This window comes from Ascaphus truei, chromosome 2, assembly GCF_040206685.1.
Source record: "Ascaphus truei isolate aAscTru1 chromosome 2, aAscTru1.hap1, whole genome shotgun sequence".
In the NCBI taxonomy this organism is placed as follows: domain Eukaryota; kingdom Metazoa; phylum Chordata; class Amphibia; order Anura; family Ascaphidae; genus Ascaphus; species Ascaphus truei.
The window spans coordinates 294,281,519-294,299,395 of NC_134484.1; the positions used below are offsets into that span (position 1 = coordinate 294,281,519).

The 17,877-nt window shown below is 50.6% G+C and overlaps 1 protein-coding gene across 2 annotated transcripts in view; it reads left to right on the forward strand.

Moving 5' to 3' along the window:
• LOC142488670 (uncharacterized) overlaps positions 1–16,840 on the forward strand; it is an 88,041-nt gene extending 71,201 nt beyond the window's left edge. For both annotated transcript variants that reach the window (XM_075589082.1, XM_075589083.1), the window contains exon 2: positions 13,596–16,840. In XM_075589082.1, coding sequence (XP_075445197.1) covers positions 15,150–16,295 — 1,146 coding nt within the window. In that variant the 5' untranslated portion in view covers positions 13,596–15,149 and the 3' untranslated portion in view covers positions 16,296–16,840. The remainder of the gene's footprint in view (positions 1–13,595) is intronic.
• The last annotated feature ends 1,037 nt before the right edge of the window (positions 16,841–17,877 follow it).

Genomic DNA, 17,877 nt, shown 5'->3' on the forward strand with positions numbered 1-17,877 from the left:
GTATACTGTCAATGTTATCCCTTCAAATTTAATGTGAGGGGTGGCCCGTGCGATCCTGCTCACCTCCTCCTTCACTGAGAAATAGTGGAGTCTCAGGATGACATCCCTAGGGGGGTTTGACGGCAATGGTCGCGATCTCAGCGCCCTGTGGCACCTATCCATCCGCAGGTCTGATTCTGCCTTGCCCGGGAGAATAGATGCCATCCACCTCGTCAGTAGCGCCTCTGGGTCTAGAATTTCCTCTGGGATGCCCCGAACCCTCAGGTTATTTCTCCTGTCTCTATTTTTGGCATCCTCTTGGCGGGACTCCATCTCAGAGATCCGATCCTCCAGGGCCTGTACCCGTGTGTGCGTCTCTTGATGTCTCTTGGAGCTTTCCTCCATTTGCTCCTCCAGTACATTTGTTCGCGTACCGATTTGTAGCATGTCTTTCCGTAGCCCCTCCACTTCGCCTCTGAAAAATGCTTTCAAGTCAACGAGTAATCGGGAAATCTCTTTTTTTATTATACGGGACTGTCCTGCTGCTGCCGCGGCCCCCTCCGTATCATGTGCCGAGTCCGAATCCGACATTGCTGACATCTCTGCAGCTCCGGATTTGCCCTGGCCGGTGAAATAGGCCCGCACATCAGACTTTCGCCGTGCCTTTTGTCTGGTCGCTGCCACGGAGCTAGATGAGTTCCTGGGAGATACCCTTCAGAAACACGGAAAAAAGAAGGTGAAGTTGGCCCTCAAGAAGTGGAAGGATGCTTCGTTCATTCTCCACTCTCTTTTTGTATACATCAGGGCCAACCGCAAGGCCAGAATCTCCGGGTCAAATTAACATGTTCGTGCCCTGAAGTTCTACAAATTGATGCCAGAGCACGTAAAGGCTTCTCAGGGTATAGCACCCTGAGCACCTGTGGGAAGGAAAACTCTTGACTACCAATGGCTTTGAGCATCGGTACGCTAAATGTAAACGGATGTAAGGACGAGTTGCGCAGGTTCCAGGTACTCTCCTTTTTACAGAAGGGAAAGTATTCTGTGAGTTTCCTGCAGGAAACCCATACCATTCCAGAGGCTGAAGCCAGCTGGCATTTGGAGTGGCGAGGCAGTGTCTTCTTCAGTCACCTCACTTCATCATCTAGTAGGGTGGTGACCCTGTTCTCTGAGTCCTTTCAACCAGAGCTGCTGCTTGCAAAGGCTGTTGTTCCAGGTCGCCTGTTACGTGTATGATCCTGCCACCGGACCCCAGAGAAGGCAGTTCTTCGTTAGAATGTCTGATTATCTGGAGACAGTCGACGCGGACGAATACGTGGTGCTCGGGGGTGACTTTAACTGTACCCTCGAGGCTCGGAAAGACCGGAATGGTCCGGAGCCACACCCGTGTTCTGTGTCGGCCTTACGGGAGGTCATCACCCGCTACTCCTTGGTAGACGTCTGGCGAGAACAACATCCTGAGGCATCCACTGAGTTCACCCATGTTAGGGTGTTTAGGGGTGAACGGATGTCCTGGTCCCGGATCGACAGGCTGTATATATCCAGCCCCAGCCTGTCACGAGCCCAGTCCAGTGCCATTAGGCTGGCGCCGTTTTCGGACCACAATTGTGCATCCGTGACGGTGATGCTGCTACCTGCAGCACCCTCGGCCGCATATTGGCACTTCAACAATACGTTGTTGGAGGACAAGGGATTTGCGACGTCGGTCCGAGACTTTTTGATGGCCTGGAGAGGTTGAAGTTCAGAATTTGTCACGTTAGAGCAGTGGTGGGCAAGGTTCATCTGCTCCTCATTTGTCAGGAGTACACCAAAGGTGCCAGCGGGCGCCGCGATGCTGAGATCGAGGCCCTCAGGGAGGAGGTGCTCGATCTCGAGAAGCGGCTGTCTGTGGCAGGAGACCAATACCTGCAGAGTGCGTACGTGGAGAGGAAGTGCGCTCTCCGGGACTTGTAAGATCGGAGAGCTCGGGGGGCGTATGTGCGATCCCGCATCCACTTCCTTCGAGAGATGGATCGCGGGTCACGCCTCTTCTACGCGCTGGAGAAAAAAAGGGGAAACCGTAGACATATCACCTGCTTGTTAGCAGAGGACGGTACCCCTCTGACTGACCCGGAGAGCATCCGGGATAGAACCCGGAGGTTCTACGTAGATCTTTTCTCTCCGGAGTCCATCCAGCCAGATGCATGCAGGGTATTATGGCAGGGGCTTCCCACGGTCGGCGAGGATGGAAGGGAGCGGCTTGAGTTACCATTGACCCTGGCCAAGCTCTCTGAAGCCCTCAGTCTCATGTCCCACGGAAAAACGCCGGGGCTAGACGGGCTGACTGTGGAGTTCTTATGGTTTTTCTGGGACCTGACTTCACCGAGGTCCTAGCTGAAGCCCTGGAGACCGGTGAGATGCCCCTTTCGTGTCGGCGGGCAATACTGTCTCTCCTGCCAAAGAATGGGGATCTCCGCCAGATTTCTAACTGGCGACCGGTCTCACTGCTCAGCACGGACTATAAGATCGTAGCCAAAGTGCTCTCGCTGAGGCTCAAGTCCGTGCTGGCAGAGGTGATTCACCCCGACCAGTTCTATACTGCCCCGGGCCGGAGTATTCATGACAACATCTTTCTGGTCCGGGACCTGATACACTACGCGCAGAGGACTGGTCTGTCACTCGCCTTCCTGTCCCTAGATCAAGAGAAGGCATTTGACAGGGTGGATCCCTGTTACCTTATGCAGAACCTGCGGGCGTTTGGCTTCAGCCCACAATTTGTGGGCTTTCTCCAGATGCTGTACGCCTCTGCAGAGTGTCTGGTTAAGATCAATTGGTCCCTGACGGCACCTTTTGTGTTTGGTCGGGGAGTACGTCAAGGGTGCCCCCTGTCTGCGCAACTGAACGCGCTGGCCATTGAGCCCTTCATCTGCCTACTGAGGAGGAGGCTCACCACGCTGGTGCTGCGGGAGCCCGACATGTGGGTAGTCCTGTCGGCTTATGCCGATGGTGTGCTCCTCGTGGCCCAGGACCTAGATGATCTAGAGCGGGCACAAGCGTGCCAAGAGGTCTACACCGCGGCCTCTTCTGCTCGGATCAACTGGTCCAAGTGCTCCGGCATTCTGGTGGGTCCCTTACAGGTGGACTCCTTGCCCCCCGCGTTTCGGAATGTCTCGTGGGGGAGCGATACTCTCAAATATCTGGGAGTCTACCTGTCTGCTGCGGAGAACCCGGCCCCAGAAAACTTCAGTGATCTTGAGGAACGAGTCATTGCTCGTCTGGGGTCTTGGGTGTATCTGTCGAGAATGCTTTCCCTTAGGGGAAGAACCCTGGTGATCAACCAGCTGGTGTGTCCGCTCCCAATTACACACTTTCCGCCTCCAATACCTGCAGAGATACCTATTCGCAGATCTGTCTCCGCAGTGGTGCCAGCTGGCGACCAGTTTCTTTCGCCAGCTGCGCAATATGAGGTTTGACCGGCAACTGTTTATCATCAGGCCCGAGGGGTTAGGTAGAGACCTCTTGGAGCTGCCAGCATACTACCTGGACTTATTAAAGGCCTGGAAACTGGTCTCCGCGACCAGGAAGGAACAGGCGGTGGGGGTTGATTTCCTCGCCGAGCCCCTGCTGTATAATCCGGCAGTGGGGGCTCGGATGTTGGATTCACCCACTATTTGCCGCCGGCTAATCCTGGCGCAGGTGACCAGAGTCGGGGATCTCCTGGACTATGAACGGCGAGACTGGGTAAGGGTCTGCGTACTGCCCGCGTCCCTCATCGTTTGATCCGGGAGATTAAAGATCCTATTCACCCCGACTCACGCACCTTCATTGAGGGGGAATTGCAGACCGGAGAGCCTTGTCAACCTATCAACTTCAGCTCTCCGGATCTTTGCATGGAACCCAAACCATGGCAACCCCCTCGGGCTCCTCTCTCCCTCAACCTCAGCAGGTTGGGGGATATGTCCCCGGCATGTTTCCGTGGCATTCTGAGGAAAAACTTGTATTCTCTAGTGCTCCATATAGTGCACTACCTCACCCTTGTCACCCGCCCCGATACTATCTGGAGGCGGATATTTCCTGCGAACGAGGGCGAGAGACCCCGGTGGAAGGAACTCTATTCAGGTTTGGTTCCCCGTCCCGCCGTGGATTTGAGTTGGAGTGTCCTCCACGGTGAACTGAGCACAGGAGAGTACTTGGCACACTTCACGGCCTCCCCTGCCGCATGTCCCTTCTGTGGCGAGCGGGAGTCCATGTATCACATTTATTTGAGCTGCACCAGACTGCAGCCCCTCTTATCCACCTTGAGGAGCCTTCTCCTGCAGTTCTGGCTGCATTTTTCCCCTCATCCCTTTATTCTTGGGTGCCCAGTGTCCCGGGACAATAAACCTAGGGATCTCATCGTCAACCTGCTCCTGGCATTGGCCATTTGTAAAACCAAGGAAGCAGTGTTTGGAGCGGGGGGTCCCAACGAACATCGTGGTCATGTTCCGGGCGCTGGTGCACTCCCGTATCCGAGCGGAGTACACGTACGCCGAGTCCACTGGGACGGTTTCGGAGTTTACCTCCCAGTGGGCGTCAGGCGGGGTGCTTTGCTCGGTATCCCCGACTATGGATTCTTTCGAACTGATCCTAAATTGTTTGTGCACTTTATTTTATTTACAGTGCACTTGCAGGTTTGATTTAATATTTGTTTGGCTGGTTTTTCTTTGTTCTACTTGGCAACAAGTAGAATTGCTGTTCAACTGATTTGGCCGGCTTTGCCGGCCAATCAATTTAAACCAGATCAAAATAGACCCACTTCTCTCTCAACTCCTCCCCTCTCTACCATCGGTGCACCTCCCTCTATAATCCCTGTCTGTCCACCTCTTCCTCGCTCTGCATAGTTCGTGTTTCCCTGTGTGTTACCTGTCCTATGCTGTGCTCCCTCTGTGCTCCTATGAATACCTACTCCTGTGTTATTTTGGATCTCCCTGGCTTTGACCGCTGCTCTCCCTGGATACTCTGCTCTCTGGTTATCCCTTGAACCCTGTTACGCATACGACTTCACTGACCTCTGGCTACCTAGGTCCTGGCTTGCTCACCGACGACTCTATTCTCTGGATCCCCTGAACATTGGCTAACGGACACGACGATTCTTACGGACACTCCCAAGCGTTGCAAGTATAAACTTAACAACTCTCTCTACAGGCCCAGCAATGCTATACCACACTCCGGGCTTGCTCCCACTGCTGTGGGTGTGTGGTTTCATACCGTTCCCACCTCAGTACTGGGGTCTGGCTTGGTCTGCGGGCATACAGGTGTGACAACCATCTACTTCTGAGAGGAATATTGAAATGGATCTACTTCCAGTCTTTGATATTAATAACCATTTGACATTTCGAGACCAATATATTGTACAGGATATGATCGAACTACAAAATGACCAACATGTTTCAGAATATGATCCAGAAACATTTTTGGGCAGTACTAACTCGGGACTTAAGAACAAATCCAAATTTTGCCCTACACAATACAATGGTTATGCCATTAAAACTTTTGAGTCCCTTCTGAATAAACCTAATTTTAAGGAGTTTTAGCCCGACCAACAACTTATAAAAAAACCCTAAAAGGTTCCTAAACCCGGCAGGATGGCAAATAAAGGGAAAAATCCCCCGACCCAGGGAGTTAGCAGCTTTTTTACCCCCACAAAGCGGCCCACTGAGGCGGGAGGAAAGCGGCAAGATGGCGCCCAGACTCCGGGCCCACGAGGCAAACAAGGCCTCCCGGACCCAACAAGCCCCGCCGAGTCCCCCCCACCCGCAGATGGAGGAATCACGAAGGCGTACCTGGAGGATCTACACGCCAAGCTCCAGCGCTCACTACAAGCTAACATTAAGGAAGCGGTGGCTGAAATCCGGCAAGACATCAATGGCCTTCAGGAGCGTACCACCACGCTAGAAACCAGACTCGACGAGGCCCTGCATCATCAATCAGAGGCTGACGATGAAATCATACGCTTGGGCCACGAAATGAATACTTTACGGGATGGCCTGGAAGACCAGGAAAACAGGGATCGCCGCCAGAACCTACGCATCCGCGGCATCCCTGAGGCGGTACTACCCGCGCACCTGCGGGCCTACCTGGTGGATTTCTTCCTTCTCCTATGCCCAGACCTCGAGCCACGAGACCTGGAGATTGACAGAGCGCATAGAGCTCTGGGCCCACGCTCTGAGGACCCTAATCGCCGGCGGGACGCGATCGTGCGACTACACAGCTACTCAACTAAAGACAAGCTCATCGGCGCTAGTAGGGAGAGAAACACGATCGCGTTCCGAGGCGAACAGCTACAGGTCTACAACGACCTTTCTAAACTAACTGTTGATCACCGCAAGGCTCTTCGCCCCCTAACATTACTCCTGAGAGAAAAAGGGATAACGTACAAATGGGGATTCCCCTTCAAATTGGTTGTCTCCCACAAGGGCAAATACCTAACAATAAGGCATCCCGAGGACATGGAACATCTTGCTAAAGTCCTGGGCCTTCCAGATGATCCCTTCCAGCCTGCCCACTCAGCTGGTGACTGGACCCGAGAGAAAGACAACATACCTGTGAGGACCTCGGAGAGAATCGCGGGACAAAGGCAAACCCGAGAAAAATAAGGGGCCATACAGATCTAGCCACAACTTCCATCCGGAAGAATACCACCATCCTACCCACAAAAAACAAAAAACAGCCCTCAAAATGGCGCCGGGTGCATCCTTACCTCCCCACGTGGCCTTCCCTCGATCCAAGGCTCATCTGAGACCTTGCCCAGATACAGACCTTGCCCAGATACAGATTCCCGCCTGACTGAACGGCGACACCAGCTCCGCAGTTCCCCCAAGATGGCGGCCGGAACGTCCATACCTTCCCACGTGGATCTCCTCCGATCCGCGGTCGCTCAGCTTCCTCGCTCATCAAAATGGCGCCCGAGGAGGCCTCACACCATCGAGACGATCCTCGCCGACCCCAGACGAGCTCCGACTGACGTCATCACGATGCGCGACAGGCTTCCACCAGCGACGGCTGTATCACTTGAACATGGCGACGGCTGCATCACCTGAACATGACGACGGCACCCGGCACAGACCATCAGACTTCCCCGGCGGCAACCTCCCGAAGGTCCCCTCTTCACTCCCTTTTCAATCCCGGCTCCGATTTCCCCAGCGCTCCCCCCCCTCGACCGCGGGAGCTTTGCCAAATGTCTGCCCCTGCTCAGGACGCCCTGACCCCTTCCCCCCCCCCGCGAGAGTCCAAGCAGCACAAGTCGGATATCCAGCAGACAAACGCCGAAAGACAGGGTTTGTACAATTGTTACACCAGCACACATGTCCCGACCACCTTCCCCCACATGTTCCAAGGTCAGCAATGTTCCCCCCTCCGACCCAAAGCCGCGCTACCCCCCAATAGCAAGTTCATTAGAGGAGTCCCCAACCCTTCTCCCCCCCACCCCGAACCCCCTCCCTCCCCCCTCCCCCCTCCCACCCAATAACAAGTCCATCACGATGAGTCTCCGAACCCTCCTCCCCCCCTACCCGAACCCCTCACCCCCACATTTTGTATCTCCCCTCCCCCCTCTCCCCTCCCCCCCTCTCCCTCTCTCCCCCCACTTCCTCAGCCATTCCTTCCCTACTCCCCCCACCACACTCCCCCACCAAGAATCTACCCCTCTCCCCCCAAAAAACTGATTCCAACTACAAAGAGCAAAGAGTGCTGAACACCAGCCTAGCTGCAGAGAGCAGTGGGTGGACGGAAGCTTCAAAACTTTGTGAACTCCTAATGACTAATTGATTGCGCTCTGCACACCCTGTATGTGACCTGCGGAATATAGCTAAACTCACTCCTCCCCCCCCAGATCCCACCCCAGATCCCCCCCCTTACTACCCCCGAGGCCTCCACCTCCCCCCCTCCCCCATTCCTCCTTTTACCAACCTCCCCCCGCAAAAAAGAAAATGCCCCCACAACAATATTGCCCAATACATACAAAAAGAGAGATGGATGGTCTCTTATTACATCCCCACAGTATAAGCTAGGAAAGCGGCGCCGTACCAACACTGATCACTACATGATACAGGCGGTCCGTATAGGTCCAGCCACCACATGCTGACCCTAACCCTTATCTTACTCATACACCCCCCCCTTACCACCCCCCCACTGCCAAAGAGAAAAACCTCCCTAAGGTAACACATACCACTCTCACTCTAACAGGTGCCTAGAATCTATAGCCTCTCGTAGATGCTGCAAATGTCCAACCTGTCTGTGATATGTATTGTATTGTATATCTTATATCTTATATATCTTGTATATCTTATATGCTTTATATGCTTTCTGCTGTTCAAAAAGGACACTAAGTGGGAAGGATATGCGAAATTACTCCTCCCCCCTCCCCCCCCACTGACCTCCATACTCCCTCCCCCCCTTTTTTCCCATCATACCCCCCAAGGTTCATCTCCTTTCTGAGATACCCCTGAGCTCCACCACCCCAAAGGAGCCCAAGAGATTACAGTTTTGTATCAATATTGTTTATACCTAACCTGGCTGTTACTGTACACGTACTGTATACTCAATATCCTTCATATTGTCTGAAAGGAATACTATGCAGGACAAGTATGCGAACTATCCCCTCCTCCTCCCACCCCTGATTTCCCCCCCCCTCCAGCCTTCCCCTGTCCTCCCCTCCCCACCCCCCCTTCTCACTCTCCCCCTCCCTTTAGCACTCACCCTCAGACCTGTGCCAACCCTCACCTACACCCCCTCTCCCCCCATAACCCCCCACTACGCCTACACCTCACTGAAAGGGGAAACAAAGGAAGATCCCTACCCTTGAGCTTATACGCGCACAAGGGGAAAGAGGGGCCGGCCTCACAGACCCTACCAGCCCTTCCGGCGTTGGGTACCCTAGGAACCTTCCCAGTTATGACACACCAGAGTAAGTAGGCTCGGGCGTAACTTCATATAACTAAGGGTCTCCCCCTGGCCCGCCTTTACTGGAGACTGTTGTCGGACCCGCCCCCAAGGGTCTTAAACCACACCAACCGGACTTTAGGTCAGACCGGTTTCATACCTTTCAGACCCCATCCGGGTCTACCTTCCTCCCTTTTTCCACCCGCTGTCCCTATCCCAGCGGTCCCCCACCCACACTAACCCCCCTGCCCATTTGACTGCCCACCTCTAACCTTAGCTCAAAGACTACACGTAGCGAACGTTAAAAATAGATATAATGTCCCACCAAAAAGCATTAAAGTTTGTATCCCTAAATGTTAAGGACCTACACAATACCAGAAAGCGATGCCTGGCCCTACAGGAAATCAAGAGATCGGGGGGGGGATGTTGTTTTCCTCCAGGAGACACACTTCACGTCTCAGGAGCCACCCAAAACATTTCAACATGCGTACCCGTTGAGCTATTTCTCATCATATAGTAGCAAGCGCAGAGGGGTTGCCACTCTGATCCGTCAGGGCACCCCATTTAATTTAACAAAAATCCAGGCAGATCCAGAGGGAAGATTTATTGTAGTCTATGGCTCACTTTCAGGCTCGACAATCGCCCTTATTAACATATATGCCCCAAATGAGAACCAGACAGAATTCCTAAAAAAAGTTCTGGAAGAAATTGACCCACAATACCTATCCTCGCTGCTTATTGCAGGCGATCTAAATATGGCTCTCAACCCCAGAGAAGATAAATCGAGCCTACCAGGACGACAACACTCCACCCAATCACAAAGACTGGGGAAAAAATTTAAGGACATTATGGGAGACTTCTGTCTTATGGACATCTGGAGAACACAACATCAGGGGCAAAGGGATTACACCTTTTACTCGGCCCCTCACCAGACATATTCCCGTATAGACTACTTCCTTGCTACCAAGAACATTCTAGAAGCCACCACAGACTCAGATATCGGCCCAATCACGTGGTCAGATCACGCTCCTATCACCATGACCCTATCCATTCCATTCGTGAAAACGATCTCATATTGCTGGAAACTTAACGACTCCTTATTGAATCACTCTGGGACAGTATGGGAGCTCAAAAAATTCCTTAAGGAATATTTCCGAATAAATACAGGCTCAGTCTCGTCTCCGGCAGCCCTATGGGAAGCCCATAAGGCGACAATCAGAGGACATTTCATCTCGATTGCCTCCCATCGGAAAAAAACTAAACTCAAACAAACCAAAGAGCTAACAGACAAAATAATCAGCTTAGAACAGCAACACAAAAATAACCCTTCCCGGAGAATTTATAAACAGCTGACTTCTGCTAGAAATTATTTAAGAATAATTCAATTGGAAAACGTAGAAAAAGCTCTTAAATGGATGGGTCAGAGGTATTATGATAAAGGGAACAAGGCTGATAGACTTCTTGCTAGCAAGTTACGAGGCATACAAAAAAGGTCACAAATAACGGCGATCCGGAATAGTGCTGGTGAGCTCTTATACAACGAAAAAAAAATTGCAGAGGAATTTACTAAATTCTATACTAAATTATACAACCTAAGGGCCCACTCTGCTATCCCAGACTCGAAAGAGCTATCGGCTGCTATTGACTACCTAGCCGATTGTGACCTCCCCTCACTAACAGAGGAGGAAAGCCTTATCCTGAACTCCACAATAACGGCGGAAGAATTAGAAATGGCTGACAAGGCCTCAAAAATCTCTAAAGCACCGGGCCCTGATGGTTTCACAAGTGCCTATTCCAAGAAATTTCTCCCCATTTTGTCCACTCACCTATTACAATTGTTCAACTCATTTCTAGAAGGAAGTCCTATCCCATCTTCAATGTCGTCCGTCCATTTGGCCATAATACTCAAAGAAGGGAAGGACTCCACCCAATGTGGAAGTTATAGACCAATCTCACTGTTGAACAATGACCTAAAACTATATAGTAAAATACTGGCGAACAGACTTAACCCAATCCTCCCGAGACTAGTACACATGGATCAGGTCGGGTTTGTCCTGGGCCGCCAGGCCTCAGACAATACCCGTAAAATCATTAATTTAGTTGACCATGCCTACCTCTCAGATTCAAAAGCAATGTTATTAAGCCTCGACGCAGAGAAGGCATTTGACAGAATTGACTGGCTATTTCTAGACCAAACATTGAAAAAATTTGGGTTCAGAGACTCATTCCTGAAGGGGGTCCAAGCGCTTTATCAAAATCCGTCAGCCTCAGTAAGACTAACAGGAGGTGGACCCGAACGAATTCACATTAGAAATGGAACCCGACTGGGATGCCCCCTCTCCCCTCTCCTCTTCGCTCTCACGATTGAACCACTGGCGACTAGAATAAGACAAAACCCGAACATCCAAGGTATCCCCATTGCTAACAAACACTACAAAATTTCCCTATTCGCTGATGACATCATCCTGACCTTGACCAGGCCCTTAACTTCCCTCCCCAACCTCCAGATGGAACTGACGGAATTTGGGAAGGTATCAGGTTATAAAATCAACAGCGACAAATCTGAGGCCCTAAATCGCAGTCTCCCTGACCCCGTAGTCAAGCTCCTTAAACTAAATTTTAGCTATCGATGGTGTCCCTCATGCATTAAATATCTGGGAATTAATGTATCTAGGCACTATTGGGACCTATACCGGGATAACTACCCGAAACTGTGGGACCAGATCAAAAAAGATCTAGATCGGTGGGAAGGTTATCAGATCTCATGGATCGGGAGGATGATCTCTACCAAGATGAATATACTCCCAAGAATGTTGTACTCTTTTCAGACACTCCCGATCCAGGTTCCGGCCGCTGATCTAAAATATATACAGAATAGATTACTCCACTTCATTTGGCAGGGTAAGAGACCCAGAGTCGCCAGATCGGTCCTGATGACCACTAGATCCAGAGGAGGGATGGGGGTACCTGATCTATATAAATACTACCTAGCTGCACAGCTCAAGCAGGTAGTAATGTGGAACTCAGACCCGACCCGCTGTTGCTGGGTAAAAATGGAGACTCAATGTGCCAAATTGCCTTCTCTGCAAGCCTGCCTCTGGAGCCTGGACAGAGGAGATGGTCACTTACACAATCTTAAATTACAGACCTCACGCTTTACGTGGGACATCTGGTCAAGATGCAAACATAAATATAACCTCTCCTCCACAAGCTCTCAACTCACCCCACTCGTCAATAACCCCAAATTCCCCCCGGGATGTGGATCTACACTGTTCGCCCACTTTCACACACGGGGTATAGAGGCGATTGTCGATCTACTGAGCCTAGGGAGGCTCCTGAGCTACCAAGAACTGAGGACCAAATTTAAAATTGGAGAATTGGACACCTTCAAATACCTCCAAATTAGAAACTTTGTACGAACTACCTGCCCTCTACCAGAATACCCCACTCTCACTACGTTCGAAAACCTGTGTGAGGTCAAGACCTACCAGAAGGGTCTAATCTCGGATATATATAACGTACTAATGCACACAACGACCCCCACACAGCATGATTACATGCTCAGATGGTCAGCTGACCTGAACATTAATATAGAAAGAGAGACTTGGGAAGAAATCTGGCAGGCAGCCTCAGAAACTTCCCTATGCACTACAATTAAAGAAAATATTTACAAGATCATGTTCGGCTGGTATCTTACCCCAGCACGATTAAACCAGATCTACCCTCTGGCTTCAGACCAATGTTGGAGAGGCTGTGGTAATAGAGGGGACATGGCCCACATCTGGTGGACCTGTCCAGAAATTGTGAAATACTGGGCCAAAGTCCAAATTCTGATTAAAGAGGTCACTGACCTAGAAGTTCCTATTGAACCACTGACCTACCTGCTGGCTGCACCTATGCCGAACATAGTCCGGCCAACCAGGAAATTAATATCCTTCATTCTTACCGTGGCGAGATGCTGTGTTGCGGCCTCCTGGAGGAAAACAGCAGCGCCGGCCCTGAGCACGATTAAAAAACAAATTAGCGAGGTAATGATCATGGAAAGGCTTACCGCCACCGTTAGGCAAAAAATCCCCGCCTTCGAGGATATCTGGGAACCTTGGTTCCTCCTCACCAGAGATCGTCAACCAAACCCAACAAGATAGAGGCCTATCCTCTCCCCATAAGGGACTCAGAGATGACCCCAAACAGAGAATCACTCACTAGTCAAATGGGCTACCCTCCTTGTCTTACTCCCTCCCCTTCTCTCCCCCACCCTCTCTCCCACACCCCCCTCCCCCCTCTCTGTCTTCACTCTCTGAAGACACCATCCTCCCCCTTTTCCTCCTGACAACTGCGGTTGCCACTCTGTTTCCCCCCCCCCCCCACCCCCAAAATGTTGCCTTGAAAAATGTTAGGCTATGTTAATTGTCTTGAAAACTGTAATACCTAACTGCCTAATAAAAACATTGGAAAAAAAAAAAAAACTTTTCAAAATGCAGTGCAATGAGATCTATTATTGCTCTCCCAAAATATCACGACTACTAATAAATACATCTCCAATTCACAAAATCTAACTCCTTTACAAAGACAAGCTATGAAATCTTTAAAAAATAATGATTCCATAGTTCTAAAAAACGCTGATAAAGGGGGAGCAGTTGTGGTCCTGGATCGCTCATACTATACTAATGAAGCATTACGCCAACTTGCTGATAATAATTCTTATGTCTGTTTATTTTCAGATCCCACCAAATGTTTTATGACTGAATTACATTCCCTGGACAAGGCTTGTCTCTGCATCCCTGGTTGGACCACTGCTGTTCACAGGGTTCCCATTTCAAAAGACAAGAGTGCTTCCATTATTTTGTTACTGCATACTGTGATTTTTTCTTGCAATCTGTAGTTCTTCCTATGATTGGTTCTAAGGTTTCAGGTTTACCTGCAAGTTCTCCTAAAGTGTGTTTCTCTGTAACCTGTGATATCCCTACGCCTGATATCAAAAGTTTCAGATTTAACTGCAAGGTTCTCTGTCTGATATTCCCATGTCTGATGACAAAAGTTTCAGATCTAACTGCAAGTTTTCTCTGTAGTAGTTTCCTGCTGTCTATGATATTTCTATGCCTGATTTCAGAAGTTTCAGATTTAAACTGCAGGTTTTCTCTGTCTATATGATATCCCTACGCCTGATTTCCAAAGTTTCAGATATAACTACAGGTTTCTCTGTCTATGTTTTTTCCTTGCATTTATAAATCTCTGTGACTGATGCTAAAGTCTCAAAAGGTCGGCTCTCCTATCTTGTGTCTCTCTGTGTCTAATATTCCTGTTGTTCATTCTAATGCTTCTGCTTTAAAAACACATTTCCTCTTTACTGGTTTCTTGGGAAGTGTAGTTTCCCCATGTCTGAAATTATGGCTCCCACTCAAACAGTCTTGAGCAGTAAATGTGAACACAGTACAACTGATTCTTCAGAACTTCTCAAAGCAAGGAAGAAGAAGAAGAAAAAGAAGGGAGGCATTACTGTGGAAGTTGCAGAAGGAATTAAGAATGAAAATTTAACCTCAGAGTTTGCATTTGATGAAATAGATATGCTGCAGCTTAAGGCAACTCACAGACGTATCCCAAGAATTGTGGAAGAAAAGAAAGATGCCCCTACTCAGACGCTTCAAGCTGCACAGAATGCGATTGATTGTCTTTATGGACGTTTAGATAAGGAGCAAGAAGCCAAGGCTGCACTACAAAGCTGTCTATCCTCAACAATTGCTAAGTGTGTTCTCCAGGAGAAAGAAAAAGAGCAGTTGGAGAGGGACAGGGTGATCCTGTCAAGTAAGCTGGAGAAGGCCTATGCTGATAATGCCCAGTACCAGAGTTTCATGGCTCAAGTTGGCGCAAAACTGGAAGCCTCTGAGGAGAAGAATTGCCACTTCAACACAGAACTACGTTCTTTGAGAGAGATCTTCGAATGGTTAAATAGCAGTTTTGAAATGGTAACCCAGGAGTGCAAGAATCTCTATGTCCAAGTCAGTGAAGGAGATAAGAAACTCCATGAATTAGGAGAGGAGAAGAAACAGTTGGCCCAGGAAAAGTTAGACGTGCAGACGGCACTGCAGAATGCAGAGAGAGTGCTGCAAGAAGAACGTGTCTCCCTGGAGCGGCGCACACAAGCAGAAAATATGCTGCAGAGTCAGCTGCGAGAACTGCGTACACATCTGCAGGACACAAAGGAGAAATGGGTGAATGCTGAAGAAAAGTAGCGAGTTCTGCAGGAAGAAAGTTTCCAGACTGCCTACAAAATAAAGATGCTGCAAGATTATTTGAGTATCCAGTGTGTCCCCAAAGAACAGCATGAGGAGCTGAAGGCCACACTGAGCATAACCAGAGCCTCGCTGGAGGAAGAGCTAAAGCTAGCAGCTGAACACACATATCAGCAGCTCACAGCACTGCAGGCGCAGATCGCTGAGCTCAAGACACAGCTTGCCAAAAAGGAGGAGACAGAGAAGGTGTCCGTCTGTCAAGTGGCTGGCCTGACACAGCGCTATGAGGTCAAAATGGCCGATGCCTGCAAATTATTGGACCACACAGCCCGTGTTAAGGTCCGGCTGCAGCTGGAGCTGGACAATGCCCGGGAGGAGTACCGGCAGCTGCAGATCAGAAATGAAGAATATGAAACATATTTAAGCTTTACTCTGAGTCAGCTGGAAGATATGGAGTCGCGATTCAACTCCAAAGAAGCCGAACTGACAACTGCATTGAGTGGGAAAAGAAGTGCAGAAGGACAGCTTCAAGAGCTGAAAAATCAAATAGCTGGTCTTAATGAGAATTTAGGTGATACCACGAAACGGCAGTCACAAAAGGAGACCATGGAGCGTGAATTCTATGTTCCCACTTACCCATGTGAAAAGTCTGCACCCGTCCTTGATGCCCACATTCCTGATGTCCATGCCTCTGCAATAGAGTTGAACGTATCCATTGGGAAGTTCCAGATTCCAAAACTAAAAGAGATATATTGGTCACAAAAAGAGACCACGGAAAGTGAATATGTCCCCTCTGCCGCATGTGAAGAGCCTGATGTATTTGTTCCCGATGCCCCTGCTATGACGTTAGACGGATCCCTGGTGAAGTTCCTTGCTATGCCTAATATTCTTGATGCTGATGCCAATGCTCTTGTGATGAGGATAAATGCACCTCTCACAGATTTCCCATCAGCACTTGATGTACACATTAAGTTGGCCTTCCATCAAGATTTCCCTGAAGAGCCTGGAGGGTTCTCCGGAGTTGTTGCTGATCCCTATGTTCCTGCAAAACATGGAGTGTTGTCCGAAGGCCATCGTGAGTCGGCCTTCCATCAGGGACACCTTGCTAAACCTGGAGGGTTGTCAGAAGGATCTACTGGCTCCTCTGCTCCTGCTGTGAAGACAAGAGCACGTTCTTCCGTTTATCTATGAAAATCTGATGCGTCCTCTGCTGAGCCTGTGACCTACTCTGCAAAGTCAAGCTTACTGCTCACAGATTCTCTGGCGTTTGGGTTGATGCATCCTGACATTCAACTGTTCCGAGAGAGAATTGAATTCCTCTGTCGGCTTTCTGATGGACTTTTTCAGTCTGTACCTGTGGAGTACTCTCTGCCCGCTAACAAACCACCAGAGGTTGGTCACCTTAAGTCCACTTTTCATCAAGGCCTCCGGGAAGAGCCTGGAGGATCATCCGGAGAACGCTCTTGAGAGGGGGGAGTAATGTCAGGGTCTCCTAGACCTCCTGCCTAGCCATAGTTCTTCTTTGTCCACTGGGTGTGCTGCTGTCTTCTGTTTCCTCTGGGTTCCTCTGTCTGCCTGTCTGTCTTCTTGTTGCTCCTGTCTCTGCCCTTTATAGCTTCTGCTTCCTGGTTGGTTCAATTGCCTTTGCTTCAAGTCAGACTCCTTTGCACATGCCTCTGTCTTTGATTCCTGATCTGTTCCTGTACCTGTACCTGTATTTGAGTCTGTTCCCAGTAAAGGCCCTTGCTAGTAATCTGGCTTGTCACTGTTTGTTCCTTGCTCCCCGGTCTCAGTCCCTGCTCCCCGGTGTCTCAGTCCCTGCTCCTCGTTCTCAGTCCCTGCTCCCGGACCTGTCCTGCCCCACCTGTCCTGTTCCAGTCTCCTCGTTGCCGACCTATGCTTGTTACCTGACTTCGCTACCTGCCGCCTGCCTCGGACCTCTGCTTGTTTCCTGACTCCGCCGCCTGCCTCGGACCCCTGCTTGTGACCCCTACTTCGCTTCCTGCTGTTCCGGCCACCGAGATCCTACCCGCTACAGGAGTCTCTTGTGACACTCTCCCTCCCCTCCCTCTTCCCTTTTTTGTTACCTTCCCCCATTTCCCTTCCCCGGTTAAAATCTGATTATATATACAACTAGCTAAGAGACCCGGCGTTGCCGTGATTAAAATTTCCCGCTCCCTCCTCCCTCCAGTCTTTCTCAGCTTCCACTCTCTCTCCGCTACCCTTCTGCGCAGCTCCGGTCTCCAGCCCCCCCCCTGCGCAACTCCGGTCTCGCGCCACCCCCCCGCGCAACTCTGGTCTCGTGCCCCCCCTCTGTGCAGCTCTGGTCCCCCCCCCTGCGCAGCTCTGCCCCCCCCTGCGCAGCTCTGGTCTGCCCCATGCGCAGCTCTGGTCACCCCCCTGCGCAGCACACAATGTCACATACAGTGAGACACACACACAGTGTGACACACACACACAGTGTGACACACACACACAGTTTCACACACACACTCACACTCTCCCATACACACACACAGTGGACAAGAGGAGGGGGGGTAGGGAGAGTGGAACATCCGGCGATCCGAACAGGCGGCACACCACCTCCCGCCAGCCGTGACTGCGCACCACCACCCCACCCACCCTCCCGTGCCCATCCCCCTCCCCACGCTGGCATGTCCAGCAGCGTGCGGCGGGTCACTGCAGGTGGGTGGGGGGTTGTTGTCGCGCTCACCTTGGTCCCCATCCTGCATGACACCCTGATGGTGTGCTGTATGGGTCTCCCTGTACCCCG